The following is a 17,026-nucleotide window of genomic DNA, read 5'->3' on the forward strand; positions in this document are numbered from 1 at the left end:
TTGTTTCTTGTACTGGCAACGAGAGAACCATGAATTTCATTATGTATAGGATCCACAAACAGTATTCTTACAAACCGCACAAGTAATCCACCACCAGGTTACAAGGACTCAATTTTTAGAATTTTGCCGTTTTCCCAATATTTACCTCATCTCTCTGAAGTGCAAACCCCTTGAAAAAATCACAGCTGTAAACCTACACAACAATTACAAAACTACAAGCAATCATGTACATTTACAATTAACTCTTTACGTTTCTATTTACTTCTCAATGCCCTGTTGAATATATTGTATCAAGTCATAGCCAGCAGTGGTCCACTTATTGTAGGCATCTGTGCACACACGGATCATGAAATTGGCAGCTTCACGCTCGCTCATCTCAGGGTGAAATCTCCTGCGAAGATTTCCAATTGGGTCACCCCTACTGAAGCAAGGTAATCCACTGTCAAGCATCAACATCACAGTGTTGATTATCCCATCCATGTAGCGGCGGGCCGCCAGGTACCCCTTCACACACAAGCTGTTGACAAATGGTGGGAAACCAAACAGTCACCCTCTCAGAATCCTTGTCCATGAAAGCAGATAACAAGAGAGAATATCCAAAAACAAGCACCAATCTTACCTTACAAATTGCAACCAAGTTTCGCTCTTCATAACACCAGAGGGATCTAGTAATTGAGTCATCTCATGGCTCAGCTTGAAGTGCGCACTCTCAAAGCGCATGTTTCCACCAGGTGATGTTTCCAAGATAAAACCAAAATCAATGTGGACAAGCCTCCCCACGCTGCATTGACATGAATGGCAGTGTTAAGTTGTCAATCTTCTCTCAAAATCCTAAACCTAATATTAAATCCTAGGTTTTCAAGAACTGGTTGTACTAGCTCAAACTACAAGGTAAAATGAGCTATCAGTCGAGATAATAAATGAATAGACGAGATAAAATAAAATTAATGACTTCGTTGATTTGTGTTTGGAATTATGTTTATTTTTTTCACTTCCCCCCCTTTCCTTTCCATATTGACTAGGATTGCATGTTTATGCATGAATGAACTAACATGACTCCCCACCCATTACAATCAACAATTACTTTCCATAAAAATAGAAGAATAAAAAGATGTGTACTTGTCAAAAAGAAGATTCCCATTGTGTCTATCCTTCGGCTGAAGTAGAAGACTGGCAACTGCATAACCAGCACTGCTAATGATAAAATTCTTGCGTGCAGCTTCAAAACTAGGAGAGCCGACGGGCCCATAATCCTGTTGAAAGATCTCATACAAACCGCCATCTGTTGTTTCACCCATCTGACTTCTGCTTCGTGTTTTAGGCACAACCTGTGTGATTAAACATGGTTAGTAACATATAAGCAATACACATACAACATTACAGAAGATTCTTTTAAAACAGCGTAGATAATTTAGGATGGTAGGTTGAGCCTTGCCACATCAAAAGGGAATGGAAGGAGGACTAATATTTTGGGAAGTCTGATGTTTAGAGATTGGCTATTAGTCTTGAATTACAAAATTACCATTTCTGGAATGGCATTCCTAACTCTATATGAACATGTCTTGTTGGGACCGCATTCCACTCTAAATGGCAAACTGTACTCTTGCTCTCATTCTGCATATTGTATTGAGTTGTTTTCCAGGTAACATTGCACCAGACAAGCACAGCTAAAATAAAGGCTACAGACAAACACTCACCTCAACTATACCTCTCTCCGGGCCAGTTGGGAGGACATCATAAGGAAACAAGTAGAGATTAACTCCAACTGCTTCAAATATATCTCTAAGGAGTGCTATCACTTGAAGGGCAAGAACATCCTGTCGACAATCATCTCCTACCTTGAAAAATGGAAAGTGTCAATTAAGCCATCTAATATCACGCAGCTTGAATGAGAACCAAAACATAAAACTGACAAAATTTAGTTCACAAAGGAAGACGCATTTTACTATCATCCATGCCATTTATTCCATTCAAATCCAAAAGAATTTCTGCAAGCCTCATTAAATTATGTGATCAGAAACATAACATGGCCTGAAAATGGGAAACCCCTTTAGATAAATAATACATGTGCATATGGTTCATCATGTATATGAATTTATTAATATCAGTGTCATTGGTGGTACATTCTATAGGGGATTTTATAACTAGAGTTTTTTTGGGTCCAATAAGAATTTTAGTTGCAGTGATCTATTCACAATCATACCTTGAAAATGCAAGCTTGGGGTTTTACATCATTCCGGTCCCCACACCTATCAACCACATTAAATGTCACCATGATGGGAACTTTTGCTGCAGATTGTAAAGGTATTCCACTATCCACCCGGATACCCCTCACAAGCTTGTTAGGAGCAGTTGGTAGGTAAAGGTCTTCCCCCTCCAATTCAATTTTCTCCAACTCCCTATTGTTGCAAGCCAAAGGGCAACATCAACAGCAAGATACAAGCCATAAACAGAGTGAGCTTAGGCATTAAGGTAGCTTTGGATTACTGTCACAAGACAAAAAAGACGGAGACAATGGGGACAAAAACTTGTTTGGATAAAGACACAGATAGAGACAAAATAAATTGGTCTCTGGAACAATTTTGGTTTTTACTTTCAACAAAGGGAGACATGTCCCCTATGTCCCCACTATCTTCATCTCTAACGTCTCGAGACAGCATCCAAATGCTACCTAAGAGATTAGGGGTATACCTCTGAATACCAGCCCGGCGTTCTTCTTTAGGAAGTGGATAAAGAACACCAGATATAGATGTAACTTTATCAAAGAAATCAAATTCCCTTCGAAACAAGTCCAGGGCCTTGGGAGTGAAACCATCAATAATATGCTGACGAACAACTGGCAACATTGCTTGAAAGGAAACATTCTGAAATAAAAGCATATATAAATCTAGTAGTTAAGCATGATGCACATGCACATGTAGCATCTCAGGAACAGCCCATATATCCTAGATATGAAAACACCCTAGATTGTACATACATCCACAAAAGGTGACACTTATCTCAAGTAATCCAATGTGACATGGAATTGTTTACATAGCAGGTTGTGATTGCAAAACTTGCTATTAATATTCACCAACCACCTGTAGTGTACTGTGTTTTAGCATATGTATATACATTTTCCTAATGCCAAAAACCTCTTGACACACTGCACCATTAAGACCAGGCTCCTCATAAACCAAATATGACAAATACACACATACAGTAAGGGAGCGGTGTAAGGTGGTATCTCTCAAGCCTTTCCTCTGATCCCTTTCATATATTGTGGAACTCTTGTATTCTACTGGGTCAAATGAACAAAATGCGAACTAATAAACTTATATCCCACTTGGGACACATGCCTAACCTTCCATATAAAGTATCCATGCATAAAGGGGCCATTACTATTCACAGTTTCTGTGGTGTCAAGAGTAATGCTTAGATTATGTCTAAAGGGAAGAGTTCTGGTTGACTAAAAGTAAAACCTATATATACCTTTCCAGAAGAAGCTTCCTTTGATTCTGATGTAAACGTTTCACCCTGCCATGCATAAGAAACTCACGACTTATAGAAACCCAGAGAAGAGAATATAAGACTATTATATGTTAGTAACTAGCAGACATTTTAGCCACACAAATCTATGAATCTTTCCACACCTGCAAATTCCATATCAGAATATGGGCAAATACATCACTTCTATGAGCTGCTCTGAGTAAATATCCTTCTACTAACCTCTGCAAAAATAATATAAGCACAGATCCAGTGAATATGAAGATGCTTGCAGATTTGCGGTGGCAGTATTAAAATCTCATTCTCAAGAAAGGACTAGTATGTAATCCCTGTCTCAATTCTGGAGCTTTATAAGGTTAAATAGACAAACTAGACCCTACTGATCCAACTCCCCATCAACCTGATTGTCCACAATTCCACTAGTATAGATGAGAGGTTACAATGAGTAAGAGGCTAAAGGTCGGTGTGGATAAAAGATGTTTACAAAAGAAGTTTTTCCCCTTTTAAAAAAATAAAAATAAAATTTTCCCTTGGTTTGCTTGTCTCATGCAACATAAATCGATAAGAACTATACAGGTTCGAATTGATTTGATATGCCATCCTCCACCTCACCAGAACCCCTCTTTTAGTATAAGGTTAGGGCTTCCCCAATCAAGCCTGAACTGAAAAATTAAAATAAACCCAAATGGCAAGATTCATCAGATAACCCACCCCGTCATCATATCGCAAAGACTGCACTAGCTGAGGCATAAAGAAGGTCACTCGTTCTGGAGGATAAGACTCCAAAACTCTAAGAACATATGCCATCACACGTGGATGACCCTTGTATGCAGGAGTCAGGAACTCGAGTGCTTGTGTGATTGAACAAGCAGCCCAGTGAGGCAGTTGTTGCAAAAGCACTGAATCTTCATCAACAGCCTTTGGGGTGACAAAATATGGCAATGCTTCAGGTATGCAGCGGAGGTCCAAAATATGTGACTGCAATGGAAACACCAGAAAAATTAAAGACGGCTGGCATCACCAAAGGGCAACATAAATCATTCCCATTCCAACTTTCCACAAAACTAAAGAAGAATATCCTTGCTTATAGATGATATTTACAAACAAAATTATTAGAGTAATTTAGAGTTAGGCAAGGATAATCGCCAAATTTTTTTTATCAAAAAAAAGATAAAAGATCACATTTCTTCATCACTCTTTATCAAATCAATGGTTTTGAATTAGCCAGGGGCACTGAGTTTTAACTTCAAATTAAAACAACAAATAAGGCCATTTCAGTGGTGTCAAGAGGTGTTGAGGCGCTTGCCTAGGCGCTCCAGCAAGGCCACAACACCTTTATTAGCCTTGAACGATGAATTTCAATGAAGCATTGCCTAAGCGAGCGCCTCGTGAGTGGGCGTTAGGCATTAAAGAGAGTGCCTAGTTGAAATACTTCTTTTTCTGTTGGATTTTTCTTTTTTTCTTTTTTCTTTTTAATTGATTTATGTTTTGACCTATTTGTCCATTTTTTAATTTACCACAAGAAACAAATTAGGGGTATTTTTATAAAAAACAAAGATTAGGGTAAAAAAATAATAAAAAATCATTAATGTGGGAGATAAGGACACTTGAAGAGAAACACCAACCACACTTTATGTTGAACAGAGTCAAAGAACAACAACACAAGTACAGAACAAGAAAGCATGGATGAAGATGTTTTTAAAGATTAATGAATAACGATGATGATATAAAAGTTTGCTTTTTAATTTATTTGACTACTTTAAATTATCTTATTTTGTTTTAAGGGTGAAAAATATAACTTTATATGACTATGTTAAGCTATTTTATATTTCCTTTTGATTTTCTAATGATCTAATCTTAATTGGGAAGATATATATTTTAGATTTATATAATATAATATTATACATATTATATTTTTTAATCTATAGCATATCGCCTTGGTTCATTCAGGCAAGCGCTTAGGCGTGCGCCTAGTGCCTCGAGCATTTTACAGGCCTGGCGCCTTTTCACTCCTTTTGCCTTTGACAACACTGGACCATTTCAACCCAACTTAGCTGATACAAGCTTAGCATGCTCCAATCCAAAGAGGCAAAACACTTTTACACCAAGGTATCAAAAAGGATGCATGACAATGAAATGCTACAAAAAAATGAATGCGATGATATCAACCTTACACTAGAGCACCTAATAAACAAGAGATGCAAACTAATTCTACTATCAATTGCTGAACTTGCCCCTGGTCTTGGGTTTGTTAAATTTGTATGGTTATTAAATGATAAAAGGTTCAACTCATCACTGATAATTAAAGGATACTTTAAGCAAAAAAAAAACATTGTTGTTTGAGTCATGTTTTAGGATCTAGACTTCAAATTTATATATCAAAGGAAATCATGATGTTTTTATGGGCAAAAATCCTAAAGAAAATCAAATACCCATGGACAGTAGAAGAATAGAAGAGATTCAGGAGGGAAAAAATGAATCAGGTTCTAACCAAAAATGAACAAGAAGAAAAAAGAACAAAAGAATAAGAAAGAACAAACAAATTATGGCCAAACAAGACAAAAACAAGATGCTATAAAAAAAAAAAAAGGATCTAAAAAACATCAATGATACTTCAAAATGAAAGAAATTCAACAATAACTAGAACATTAGGAAAAATGTAAAACTAAAAACAAGATACCATAAAAATACCGAAGATCACTTTAGCAAAAATGTAAATAAAGCAAGTGCAGCAGAACAGAAATCCCCTTCTGCAAGCACAGCTTAAAAAATTTAAATATTCTTGTTTCCGGTATTTATATAATATCTCCACTTCATAGTCTATGAAAATGATAGCAGATCATTTAGTGGCACAGAATTAAACATGAAGTCTCTTACTTTCCGCTTTCCAATGGTTCAAATTGATTTTTAACTAGTTCCCAATAAGCTTTTATACTTCCACACTCCATAACAACCATTCAAAAGATGATTTTCCTAAATGATATAATCTTCTAACCAACAATTAAATTACAAATGTTAATTCTTATTCAGGTGTTTCATATCATCAGTTCCTTGCAATTTTACACCCCTGCTAATAAAGATATGGCAATACATACCTGAACTAGTTGAGTTACTTCAGCTTTCAGATTAGTATTTGTTGGGAACCTCGAGACCAAGCATAAGGCAATCCTTGGATCCACAGAGAAGGCAGTCCTAGCATATTCAATCCATTTCTCTGAGCTGATTTTTGGCCAAGATGTATTTTCCCTTAAATGGAAACACAAAAGGAGTCAAGATCTTAAGAAACTAATGGCATGCCTTATGATGAAAAAAACTCCATGAAAGTCAGTATAAGAACATCTTCAAAAACTAGGCAACAGAATATGAATTTATTGCATAGAATTGTGAAGGTTTACTTAGAGTTAGTAGGTTGTGCCCAAACTTCAAGCCTATCAGCTTCATTCTGGCATAGCATTAAAAGAAGCTGCCTCCGTTTTTCTCTACCTGCAGCATAGTTCTCCATCTGGCCCCATACAGGGTGATACTGATCATTCTGTAATCACTTCTTTTTATTAATCCACTAATACAATACAAAGGCAAGCTCCGAGATTCAAACAACTATTGAAGCTGCCCCCAACACACAAAAAAAAGGTCATATATTGTATCTCCACCTTTCTGTATTAGGAAATCCACAAAAGGTTATCCAAAATGGTTTACATTTAGGATTACATGAGTTTACTAGATTATTTGAAAAATGGAATAAAGTGTTTTTGAAGTGCCTGGAACTTCCACTTCAGTAGATGGATGTGAAAAAAGCACATACATTTAGGACCATAGGATAGTGATAAAAAAATTGGATGAGGATCTATACAAGTATTAAAATGTGGAAGAAGTATGTCTTAGATCTATGCATGGCGATTGATTCCACATGCAACAAATGCAATAATCTTACCATATCAACCGAATAAGTCCCATTCTCATGCCCCCTTCCTCTTGCATCAGACTGACCATCATTAGAAATATAGTGAACAAATAGGGAGACAGATTGAGCCTCACTATGGGCAAAATTCACATTGTTTGCATCAAACCATTCAGGCTCAAAAGCAAACCAACCCAAACAGGCCCTGAAACATGCACCAAACATGATTTTCAATCCTCAAATGACGCAACACTTAAAGCATTTAATCATCATCAATAAAGAACTTTGAAACCAAACCAATAGTGCTCCCAAGCCACCTAGTTAACTCAGGCATTGGAGGTGTCTAGCAGAACCACAAAAATATTGGCTAAGCAGCAATGCAACAGATAAGGCCACTAACAAAGTAACTGAGAATACCATCCTCATCGACATTTCCTTTTGCAGGAAAATAACCAGCACATTGACCTACTTCAATAGTTTTCCAAATCCCCTACCCCGACCAACACACAGGCACACAAAAAAATAAAACAATCATAGAGACCCCAATCCTCAGTCACCAAAAGATTCCATTTTCAGATTATTTCATTCTTTTCACTTTTCAGTACTTTTTCTTTTTTCCTTTTTTTAATTTTTTTATTAGCAGATTATTTCAAATATATGATACAACTTTCTTCTTTCAGTTACTTGGGGGCTGAGTAAACAGTCATTGAAGCATAAAGAGAATATGCAGCAAATTTGAAGTGTAGTCAATGGAAGTGACCTATAAATACGATCTTCCAGCAGTTGAAGCCCTGTTTTGAAATTCTGCAAATTGCCTTGGGAATGACATGAACAGAACTTGAGACCAAGAAGCATGATGGTGAAAAAAGTGCCAGTAGCTGCGGGATGGCATGAAAAGTTCCAGGGAGACTTGGTTGTCCCCTGCAACAACCGGCCAAGAAGCAAGAGTTGCTCAACACTATTGTGTCGAACTACCTGTACAACACCAAACCACACAATATTTTAATGGAATAAGAAAACTATTTGCTTATTGCTGCAAAACAAATACAACTAATATCTAAATTTAATGTTAGTATCTAACTCTAATGTGCAAACTCCTGCATGTGAATACTGAATACCACTAAAAAACACATTATCCCACCTAGAATGCATTCCAATAAATACAAAAGAATGAAAACTGATAGCAGAATATGTAACTGCCAATTATAAATAATTCCTAACCTCAAAACGGTCAATGAAGAATCCAACCCATATTCTATGCGCCATTATTTGTTCGACAGGATCAATTTCAGGCTGCGATTCAGGTTCCCCGGGGGCTAGCTGAGGTCTCAGTTTTGCAGCTGGTCCAGAATACTTCACTTCATGAGCAAAAACTCCTCGTTTCGTATCAATTGTCCATAACCAGGCATCCACTAGCTCTGCAAGCACAAGAGAACCGAGTTGCGGAGCTGCAGAAACCAACCAAGTCCAAATGAAAACACCAGTTTCCATCGAATCAGGTGTAGAAATATACGCTGGACACCAGCAAAGAAGACGTAGAAGTTGAGCAAAGCCTTCTACGTTTGATTTTGACTCAGAAGCCTAGCACCAAGGAATAAATCAAACAGATGAAAAAGAAAAGGTAAGACCCAAAAGTAGTTGAGCTTAACAGCAAGGAAATCAATGACAAGATGGGGAGCATCATTTTACCAGATTTGAGAGAAGAAATGCAGTGGCCTGAGAACATGTATCACGAAACTGTGACTTGTCCACTTCCCCACCTTTTTCTGCAATACTGACAAATTGCTGAAGAAGATGCACAAACTTATTAAGTAGCATCTCATTAAATGCATCATCCTCGGCTGGTGGTTGTTGAGAAAATGCTCCAGATATCAACCTTTGAAGACCACCACCAAAACCTGTTGGTGTGCCACCAGATTGAAATCCACCAATGCTATTATACAACCTTCTCATGCCTGCAATTTCTCCAGTATGGTTGCACTTAACTGTTGCACTGACGATACCAATACTGAGCACCTCCAAGTTGAAAGCTTCCGTCGATTTGAAGTTTGCTCCTGAAGCAGCTGCTGCAGCAGCCATGACTGCAGGAATGTTAGCTGTTCGTATGCCAGTCCAATCATTTTTACCATTCCCAATCTGTATCTCAGTTAAAAGAGAAACAACATCAGTTGTATGTTGCGTTCTCTGCCACGTATTTGCCTTGCAAAGCTTTTCCTAGTGTTTGGAACCACAAACAAAGGAACAAAAACCCATCAGAAAACGAAATAAACACAAGTAATTTTAATGAAAAGTGGAAACTCTATAAAATAAACAAGATCATCCTGGTCCAACATCAAGAAGCTTAATTTCCATAAAAATATTCAAAAGGATTTACAATGAAATGCAGAACTAAACAAAATTCCAGTAAGTCAAAGAAAGATGTACTTGTAATTCATAGGCAGCTTATATAAAAAACCAGTAGGTCACCCAAAATAGGGAGGGGACCATCCAAACTGAGTGCATCTTAAAAAAAATTGTGACTACATCTGAAATTCACACTTTACTCCAAGCAAATCTTTGATAATTATTGAGATACCAAATGTTTATCATCAAAATATATAACCATTGAGAAAACAGATTAATAATTGATCATTGCCAACTGTCAATACTATAGAAGGGAAACTTCTGTTTCGCATAACCGCATAACCATTTGACTAGTATAAGACCTTGTTTAAATGAAGCATGACACAAGCATACAAGAGAGCATGCATGATTCTGACTAAATTGCAAGAAATATCAGAAAAAACTCGAGCACAACAGCTATGTCACAGACATTCACATAGCAATTAAAGAAATCAAAATCAACTTCATCTGATTGTGGAAATATTGTAAAACCAACCTGAAGCAGACCTTGGCTAGTGCATGGAGCATATGAAAGTGATATGCTGATCCATTCCCTCACAATCCTTTGGTACAAAGAACGAATAGACGCTATCAAAGCAGGATCATTAATAACTGTAGAAGGTGAGTCGTTGTGAACTGAAAATAGCAGGGAGTCTAAACAAGATGAATTCCACAAAACCTGCATATATGTAGTTCCATTTCTTCCATATAAGATGAGGGAAGTTGTGGATCACAGGAAAAAAGGAAAAAAAGACAATCTAATGCAAACAGCATTACTGAACAACATACCTGAGGAAACTTATCTCTAAGCTGAGTCAGCAAGCTTACAGAAATATCTCGAATGTGTTCCTCCCTCTGAGACATGCTTTTTATAAGAAAACAGGCATGGGAGAAAAGAGTTGATTCTCTAACATTGGCTTCATTGCCTGTTTCAGTTATTCGATCTTCCTGAAACCATATCAAAGCATTAATGATGTTCACAATGTGATAAGAGGGGAAGAAAGCAGTAAGCAAAAATCATATTACAAGGTAAAGGTACCATTTCTATATCTACTACAAAGAACAGTCTCAGTGAAACAAGAAATCAAAAGTCACTTAGTGTCACACGTGAAAATCATCCACGGCTATAGTAGCAAATTTGTTTCATTTTAAACAAAGTATGAGAACAAATATGATATCACTAGTTGTCTCACTGAAGTGAAGTCCTGGGAGGAAGAATTATAGGGATTATAATTGGCACTTTACAGAGAAGATACACGGGTGCATTATTACAAAATTTACACCTTCCATGCAAGAAATAAGCACTATAGGGAAGAATCAACTTTCCCTGCATGAGTAGAAATACAAATGGAAGGGCATTGCCAGAGAAAGGCTTTAAATGGAATGAATTGAAAAATACCAGCCAGAATACTGCTGCTTCAAACGCCCTATGAACAATAGCTGTTAAACATTGGAACACAGCCGGTATGAGGTTTGGAGTTTTTAGATACTCAAAGACACAGCTGAAGGAACTTCTAGAAGCACTCAAACTAGCAACACCATTAAGGATGCCGCCATTGCTGCTGAAGCGTATTATCTCCAAAAATGCTACAGCAAGAAGATAGGTTGCCTTCACACCTGTAAAACCAATGTGCAAACAACACACATGATTGGGACACCAAAATTAAAGCTGACTTGAAAATTTATATTTCATTAACATTAACAAGGAAGATTCCACCAAATAAGGTCCTTAAACAACCAAATTTTCAAAGTGACTAAAGAAAGATGCATAAAGATGAAAACAATTAAACACCACCAGAATCACAATTTTAAAGTGCAACAACATGCTAAGAAATCTATAGAACCTGAAATTGTGCTCATAGCTGCAATATCAACTCTGCCACCTAGAGCAGCTGAAAGAGCAGATCTTTGGGTTGAAGCTGCTTTCTCATTGCCACTGGCCCGACGACTTCCAGGATTGTGAAGGGCATTGAGTTCCAATTCATCTTCAAGCCATTTTACTGAGCTAACAACCTGGAGAGATACACAATTATGTCAAACTCAAGTAAGTGTAAAATCCATAGAAATGCTCTCTAAAATAGTTAGAGTTGGAGTGATATAATTAAGAACGAATGTAAAGCAGGCCAATTCAAAAGGCAGAACTTCTTAAGTAATCCAAAATCAATTAAGATATTAAGGAAGGCAATACTTTAGAGTGCAAAAGCATATATAGCAAAAAGATTCTAGTTTGATAGTGAAAAGGAAACCACTTCAAGTTATCGGTTTTATATTTAATCCATAAATGCCCAGTATATAGTAATTGACACACTAAACACCTTACCATCAAAATGATGATCTTAACCCAATTTCTTACGAGTCTCAGATTACTACAATCTACAAGACAAACAAAAAATTGATCTTCTTGTACAGTTAATATTAAACATGGGTCATCCTGCAGGACAAAAGTCCTATTATTAAAGCTGGCATGGTGATAAAGAAGAAACATATGCATGAAAGAAGAGAGAAATACTGACAGACTAACAACCTCCCTAATTTGAACAAATAGTAAACCCATTCATCAGGGGCTCTCCTGATACCCCCCCCCCCAAAAAAAAAAAAAAAAAAAAAGAGAGAGAGAGAGAGAGAAAAGAAAAAAAGGAAGAAAAAAAAGAAAAAAGGAAAAAACAGAAACATAAATATATGAATAAATGGAAAACCAATATAAGCAGAACTTAAACACATTGCAATCATTAAAATTCTTTTCAGAAGACATTAGAGTTGTGTATCTACCAATATCAGACAATGTTGTTCCAATTCAGATACATTTCACTATAATTTACAATTTATTCAGAAAACGATCAATTCATTTGCAAACTGAGGTCACTGTAAGTGGCCCCATTATAAAATTGCAAAAATAACGTATTTTTTTTCCCTATTTAATTGTTCCACCAGGGGTGATGTAGAGCCATGTTCTAGCAACGTTACTTTACATGCAATCTTGTGTTAACTTTTCATAGGTTCAGTTAAAGTCATGTCAGGGGCAAAAATTAAAAAATAAAACTGATTAGTAGAGCGTGTAACATATGCATTTCAGAACAGCAATTTGTTGCAGCAACTTATAAAATTAAACTAAGAAAAAACAAGTTGATGGCATTTGGCACGATTTCAAAGCAAACAGGAAAAATATTATTAGTAAATAAGAAATCATTTAGTAACCTTTTGCAATCAACTTACTAGGGGAGGAGTCCCTTGAGCAATTCGCTGAACAGCAGACGACCACTGTGCATTCCACATGTATGGTCCACCCACTGCTTGAAGAGCAATTGTGCCCATGCTTCCCACACTGTTCAGTGTAGTTGAAACTGACTTTGTTGGTTGTTGAATTTTCTGAATTGGAGGTGCTAGACCAAAAAGAGCAACATAGAACCACAGGTTGCGGAACAATTTCAAGAGTGATGGTTCCACATCCACAGCGGGATTGAAATCAGAGCATATTTCAGCAACAGCAAGAAGCAGAGGTCCTAGAAAATCTGCTCCACTCCTGCAACAATTGGAGTACCAGGCAGAACAACACCAGAAACACAATGCAATGAGGGAAAATAATTTGTGTGGTAAGCAAATAAAACAAGAGATTCCACATAAAGATAAAGATATCTACCTTCCACTTTTAGATTCAGCAGCCAGGCCTACATCTGAACACAGAGATAGCAATCGATGACGATAGTCTGAACGCAATTTCTTATTTTCAAGCCTGCTAGCAATCAGAAGAAATCCTGCAGGAAGAGTCTAGAATGTGATGGAACAAGTGAGCCGCCGTATGATAAGATAAACCATCAACCATCTTAAAGACATTATACATGACTGATCATTATAAACAATGCATACCTCAACACGTTCTGTGGTGGCTTCTGCTGCCAATATTTTGCTTTCAGCAGACCCTACACTTGATAGTTTACTTAAGTAACTTCTTGTCATAAGAACAACTGTCTCACGATATGACTTCTCAAAACCTAAACTTGCAATTCGAGAAACAGCATCAAGAAGCTGCAAGAAGTTCAGGAGAGAAAGAAGTTAGATAACATGCCTCCAAATTAAGATGCAAAATAGTAAATTACCAATTGAAATGGCCACCAATAAAAATGAACGAGTAGATACAAGCAAATCAAATCTATATCAGATAATAAATTGCTCCGAAGACAGATTCCATACTCGAAGTCGCAATAAACCAGGAGTTGAAGCTTCGCCCTCTTCCAAGCTTTCAATAAAAAGTGGCAAAATCATGTCTACCACTTCAGACTTGTTAACGGAAACAGTCAAATCAGCAAGCAAGCGAATAACATTAAGCTGCACAGCAGGAACTCCCTGCTTCTTCTCAACCTGAAAATCAGCACAACTAGTAAACAGAGAATGAATTTGAAAAAGGGATCGCTAAAAAATTGGAAACTATGAACTAGGGCGTGAAGGTTTCCATGATTAAAAGGTTATAATCCTAGCGAGCAAACAACTTCTGTTACTGTCATTATAATCTCACCCCCAAAAAAAAGGATGAGAACATTTTGATGTTCTCATTCATAGTGAATATAAGAATAATTAAGAAAAAGAAACAAGATGTGCCCTCCCAAATTAACTTGGACAAGCAGACAGGCACACCAAGAGAGAAAGTGTCCGTGATCTGTATATCAAAGTTATGGATGCATTGGAGCCTGTTGCTTGTAATATTAACCAACCTGTTCATCATAATCATTTCGTTCACGTATGCTGGAGGCCAAACCAGAGATGAAAGTGTCTACAGGAGCCCGGTCCTTTGTCCAGCCAGATTCAATTATCTGACAACTTGTCTTCATGACAATCTCAAACATTACTCCCTGACTGCCACCCCAGGTATCAGCCTGTTACAATTGGAATGAACAACATTACAGACCATGTTGCATGCTTGTACAAGCAAAATTGGAAACTATCCATAACAAATACCTGTGCACATGCAGCCAGCACAAGCGGCTTAAGGCGAATAAGCAGGACTCGCATTGGCTGACCTCCCCTGGTTACCGCAATTTGTGCAATCCCACCAAGCAATGAGCTGAACAGCTCTTCACAAACTCTCAGCTTCCGCCACACTGAGAACAAACAGGCTTCTGCAGCATCCATCAACAATGCCAGAGTCTCAAGCACCAACCTCTTGGATGTCTTGCCATCCACATCAAGAGATGCAAGACTCTGAACTTTCATCCTGGCTGCAGCTTGATAGACAGAAAGTTTTGCACTGACTCTTGCTTTTAAAAGTTGTCCCTGTTCATTCCAGTCCCGTTTCCGTATCTGCCAACATAACCAATTTTCCCATATCAACCCTTAAATTCAACAGTTTTGCTATTTATATGCCCTGCAACAGTACGAGGTCACAAGCACACTCATTTATCACACACACACACACACACACATGTGCTTACACGCATGCATACACGCAAGTAAAACTAGCCCGGACATTTATATCCCCAAATACATGCATATATGAATAGAGAGAGCCCATAACCGATTTCCTATTTCAAGCTTTTACTGTGACAAGTTCCCAATCCATGGTTTCTCCTGAGAGAAACCTCTTATGTTAAAATGTAACAGTGAATCCAAAATCAATTCATCATATAAGCATGCTTAGCTTCAAACGCAGCCAATAAATACCCAAAAATATCAATGATTAAATTTTTCCAGTGGAATGCACTAAAAGCACCTTCATACACTTTAAGAACCATTCCCACACACACAAAAACAACAATAATATGATAATGATAGCGGCAGTATTTACCTTCAAAAATGCAGAGAGAGATTGAAGCTGCTTCTTAGCAATTAACCTAACTTGATCCAAAAGCTTGTTGTCTATCCTAGCACAATCCAAAACAAGTCCAATCAACTTGTATGCGATCTCCTGCTTCTCCAATCCCTCCACACTCTCTTCCTCGAATGAAGCCACTTGTTGCCTACTCAATACCCCACCTCCATCAAGTCCCACCCCCATTGTCTCCAATCCACTCTTCCACGTGACTCCACTCCCATTCACCACAACTGTCGTCGATGCACTCGACGAAGATACTGACATTTGACTCAAATCATTCACCATACTCGAAATCTCATTATGGGCACTGTAACTACTATTATGACTATTCACATTATTGCTCAATGGCGAACTCTGTGACGAAGATGTTCCAGAATTCATCCCAATTCGCTCACTAGGTGACGACGGCACCTGTACGGGCAGGTTAAACTGATCTAAAAGACACGTAATCAACTTCTCTCCATCCTCCGGCAAAATTGGAACAAAATTCTTCGTTAACGCAATCAAGAAAACCCTAGAAATCGCCGAACTCTCCCAATTCTCACCGGCATTGTTCCCGATCGCAGCCACGACAACTTCTCCAACAAGTCCGGCAACATCGACAGCGAAATCCGGATCCAATTCGGCCGACTTTGAGACGTACGCCAGGAAATCGGTAAAAAAGGACGCGATCGAGTCGTTGGGGAATGATTGTGGCCAGAAGGAAGGGTGAAACGAGGTCGGAATTGAGCGAAAGAAGGTGAGGATTAGTGATTTTGGACGGTTATCGGTGTGGTCGAGGGTTTTGGAGAGGAATCGAGAAATCGCAAGGATTGCATTGATCTGTGAGTGAGAAACCCTAGGCGATCCGGCTAAGAGAGCCTCCGGTTGAGGACAGCGATTGCATAGCCAAGTCAATTTGTCAGCGAATTGTGCAGGGTTCTGTGAAATTAGGTCGCATAGCTCGATCAACGACTCCATTGTGAGAGAAACGGAGAATTAAATTGATTGATTTTTGTATGATTTACAGAAACATACTTGATGTGATTATGCCAGATAGAGGGAATGCGCGTGCTTTTAAGGCATGATCTTGTCTTTAGGGTTTATTGGGAGGAAGGTGGCGGGGTGATAGGTGAAAGAGAAGGGAAGTGATGGAGAGGTAAGGCTGCTGTTGGTTTTGTTTCTCTTATTGTTGCTTCTGCCATTGTTTTCTCTTTGATCTTCGCTCCCTCGGAGTGTGGATGTCCGTTTTTTTTAAGATAAACTTACTTTCATATCCTCTAAGTATCCCAAAGGTTTCCATTTAGTCTCGATCTACAAGATCTTTCATTCCTGCTCCTCGTTTATTCTGATGGAAAATGTATTAGCTTTTCATATAGTTGATGTTAGCTTTGTTGTGCACGTGGTAAATGAGTTTATTTTCTACGTCTTCTAATTATGCAAAAGAGGGTATAAGAAATTATTCAACGAATGCACCA

At 37.9% G+C, this 17,026-nt stretch overlaps 1 protein-coding gene across 1 annotated transcript; it reads right to left on the reverse strand.

Annotated features, from left to right (window-relative positions):
* LOC7469982 (phosphatidylinositol 4-kinase alpha 1) lies at positions 1-16,783 on the reverse strand. Its single transcript, XM_002306056.4, has 26 exons — positions 15,543-16,783; positions 14,717-15,058; positions 14,473-14,634; positions 13,955-14,122; positions 13,631-13,789; positions 13,404-13,531; positions 12,980-13,286; positions 11,611-11,779; positions 11,166-11,383; positions 10,556-10,714; positions 10,263-10,445; positions 9,074-9,598; positions 8,606-8,965; positions 8,145-8,359; positions 7,418-7,589; positions 6,882-7,018; positions 6,582-6,732; positions 4,198-4,464; positions 3,633-3,710; positions 3,472-3,516; positions 2,692-2,864; positions 2,204-2,399; positions 1,698-1,838; positions 1,120-1,328; positions 620-781; positions 1-517 (listed from the first exon to the last, which is right to left on the reverse strand). The coding sequence occupies exons 1-26, from the start codon at positions 16,527-16,529 to the stop codon at positions 259-261; spliced, it is 6,072 nt and encodes a 2,023-aa protein (XP_002306092.2). The 5' UTR covers positions 16,530-16,783; the 3' UTR covers positions 1-258.
* Between the last annotated feature and the right edge of the window lie 243 nt (positions 16,784-17,026).

Source organism: Populus trichocarpa, chromosome 4 (genome assembly GCF_000002775.5).
Source record: "Populus trichocarpa isolate Nisqually-1 chromosome 4, P.trichocarpa_v4.1, whole genome shotgun sequence".
In the NCBI taxonomy this organism is placed as follows: Eukaryota; Viridiplantae; Streptophyta; class Magnoliopsida; order Malpighiales; family Salicaceae; genus Populus; species Populus trichocarpa.

Bases quoted from the DNA above. Each gene is read 5' to 3' on its own strand.
- LOC7469982 (XM_002306056.4), bottom strand. From the start codon at position 16,529: ATGGAGTCGTTGATCGAGCTATGCGACCTAATTTCACAGAACCCTGCA. The intron at 14,123-14,472 runs GTTGGTTAATAT...GCTGATTTTCAG, and splicing joins GAAATGATTATGATGAACAG to GTTGAGAAGAAGCAGGGAGT. The intron at 4,465-6,581 runs GTATGTATTGCC...TTTCCATTGCAG, and splicing joins AAGTAACTCAACTAGTTCAG to TCACATATTTTGGACCTCCG.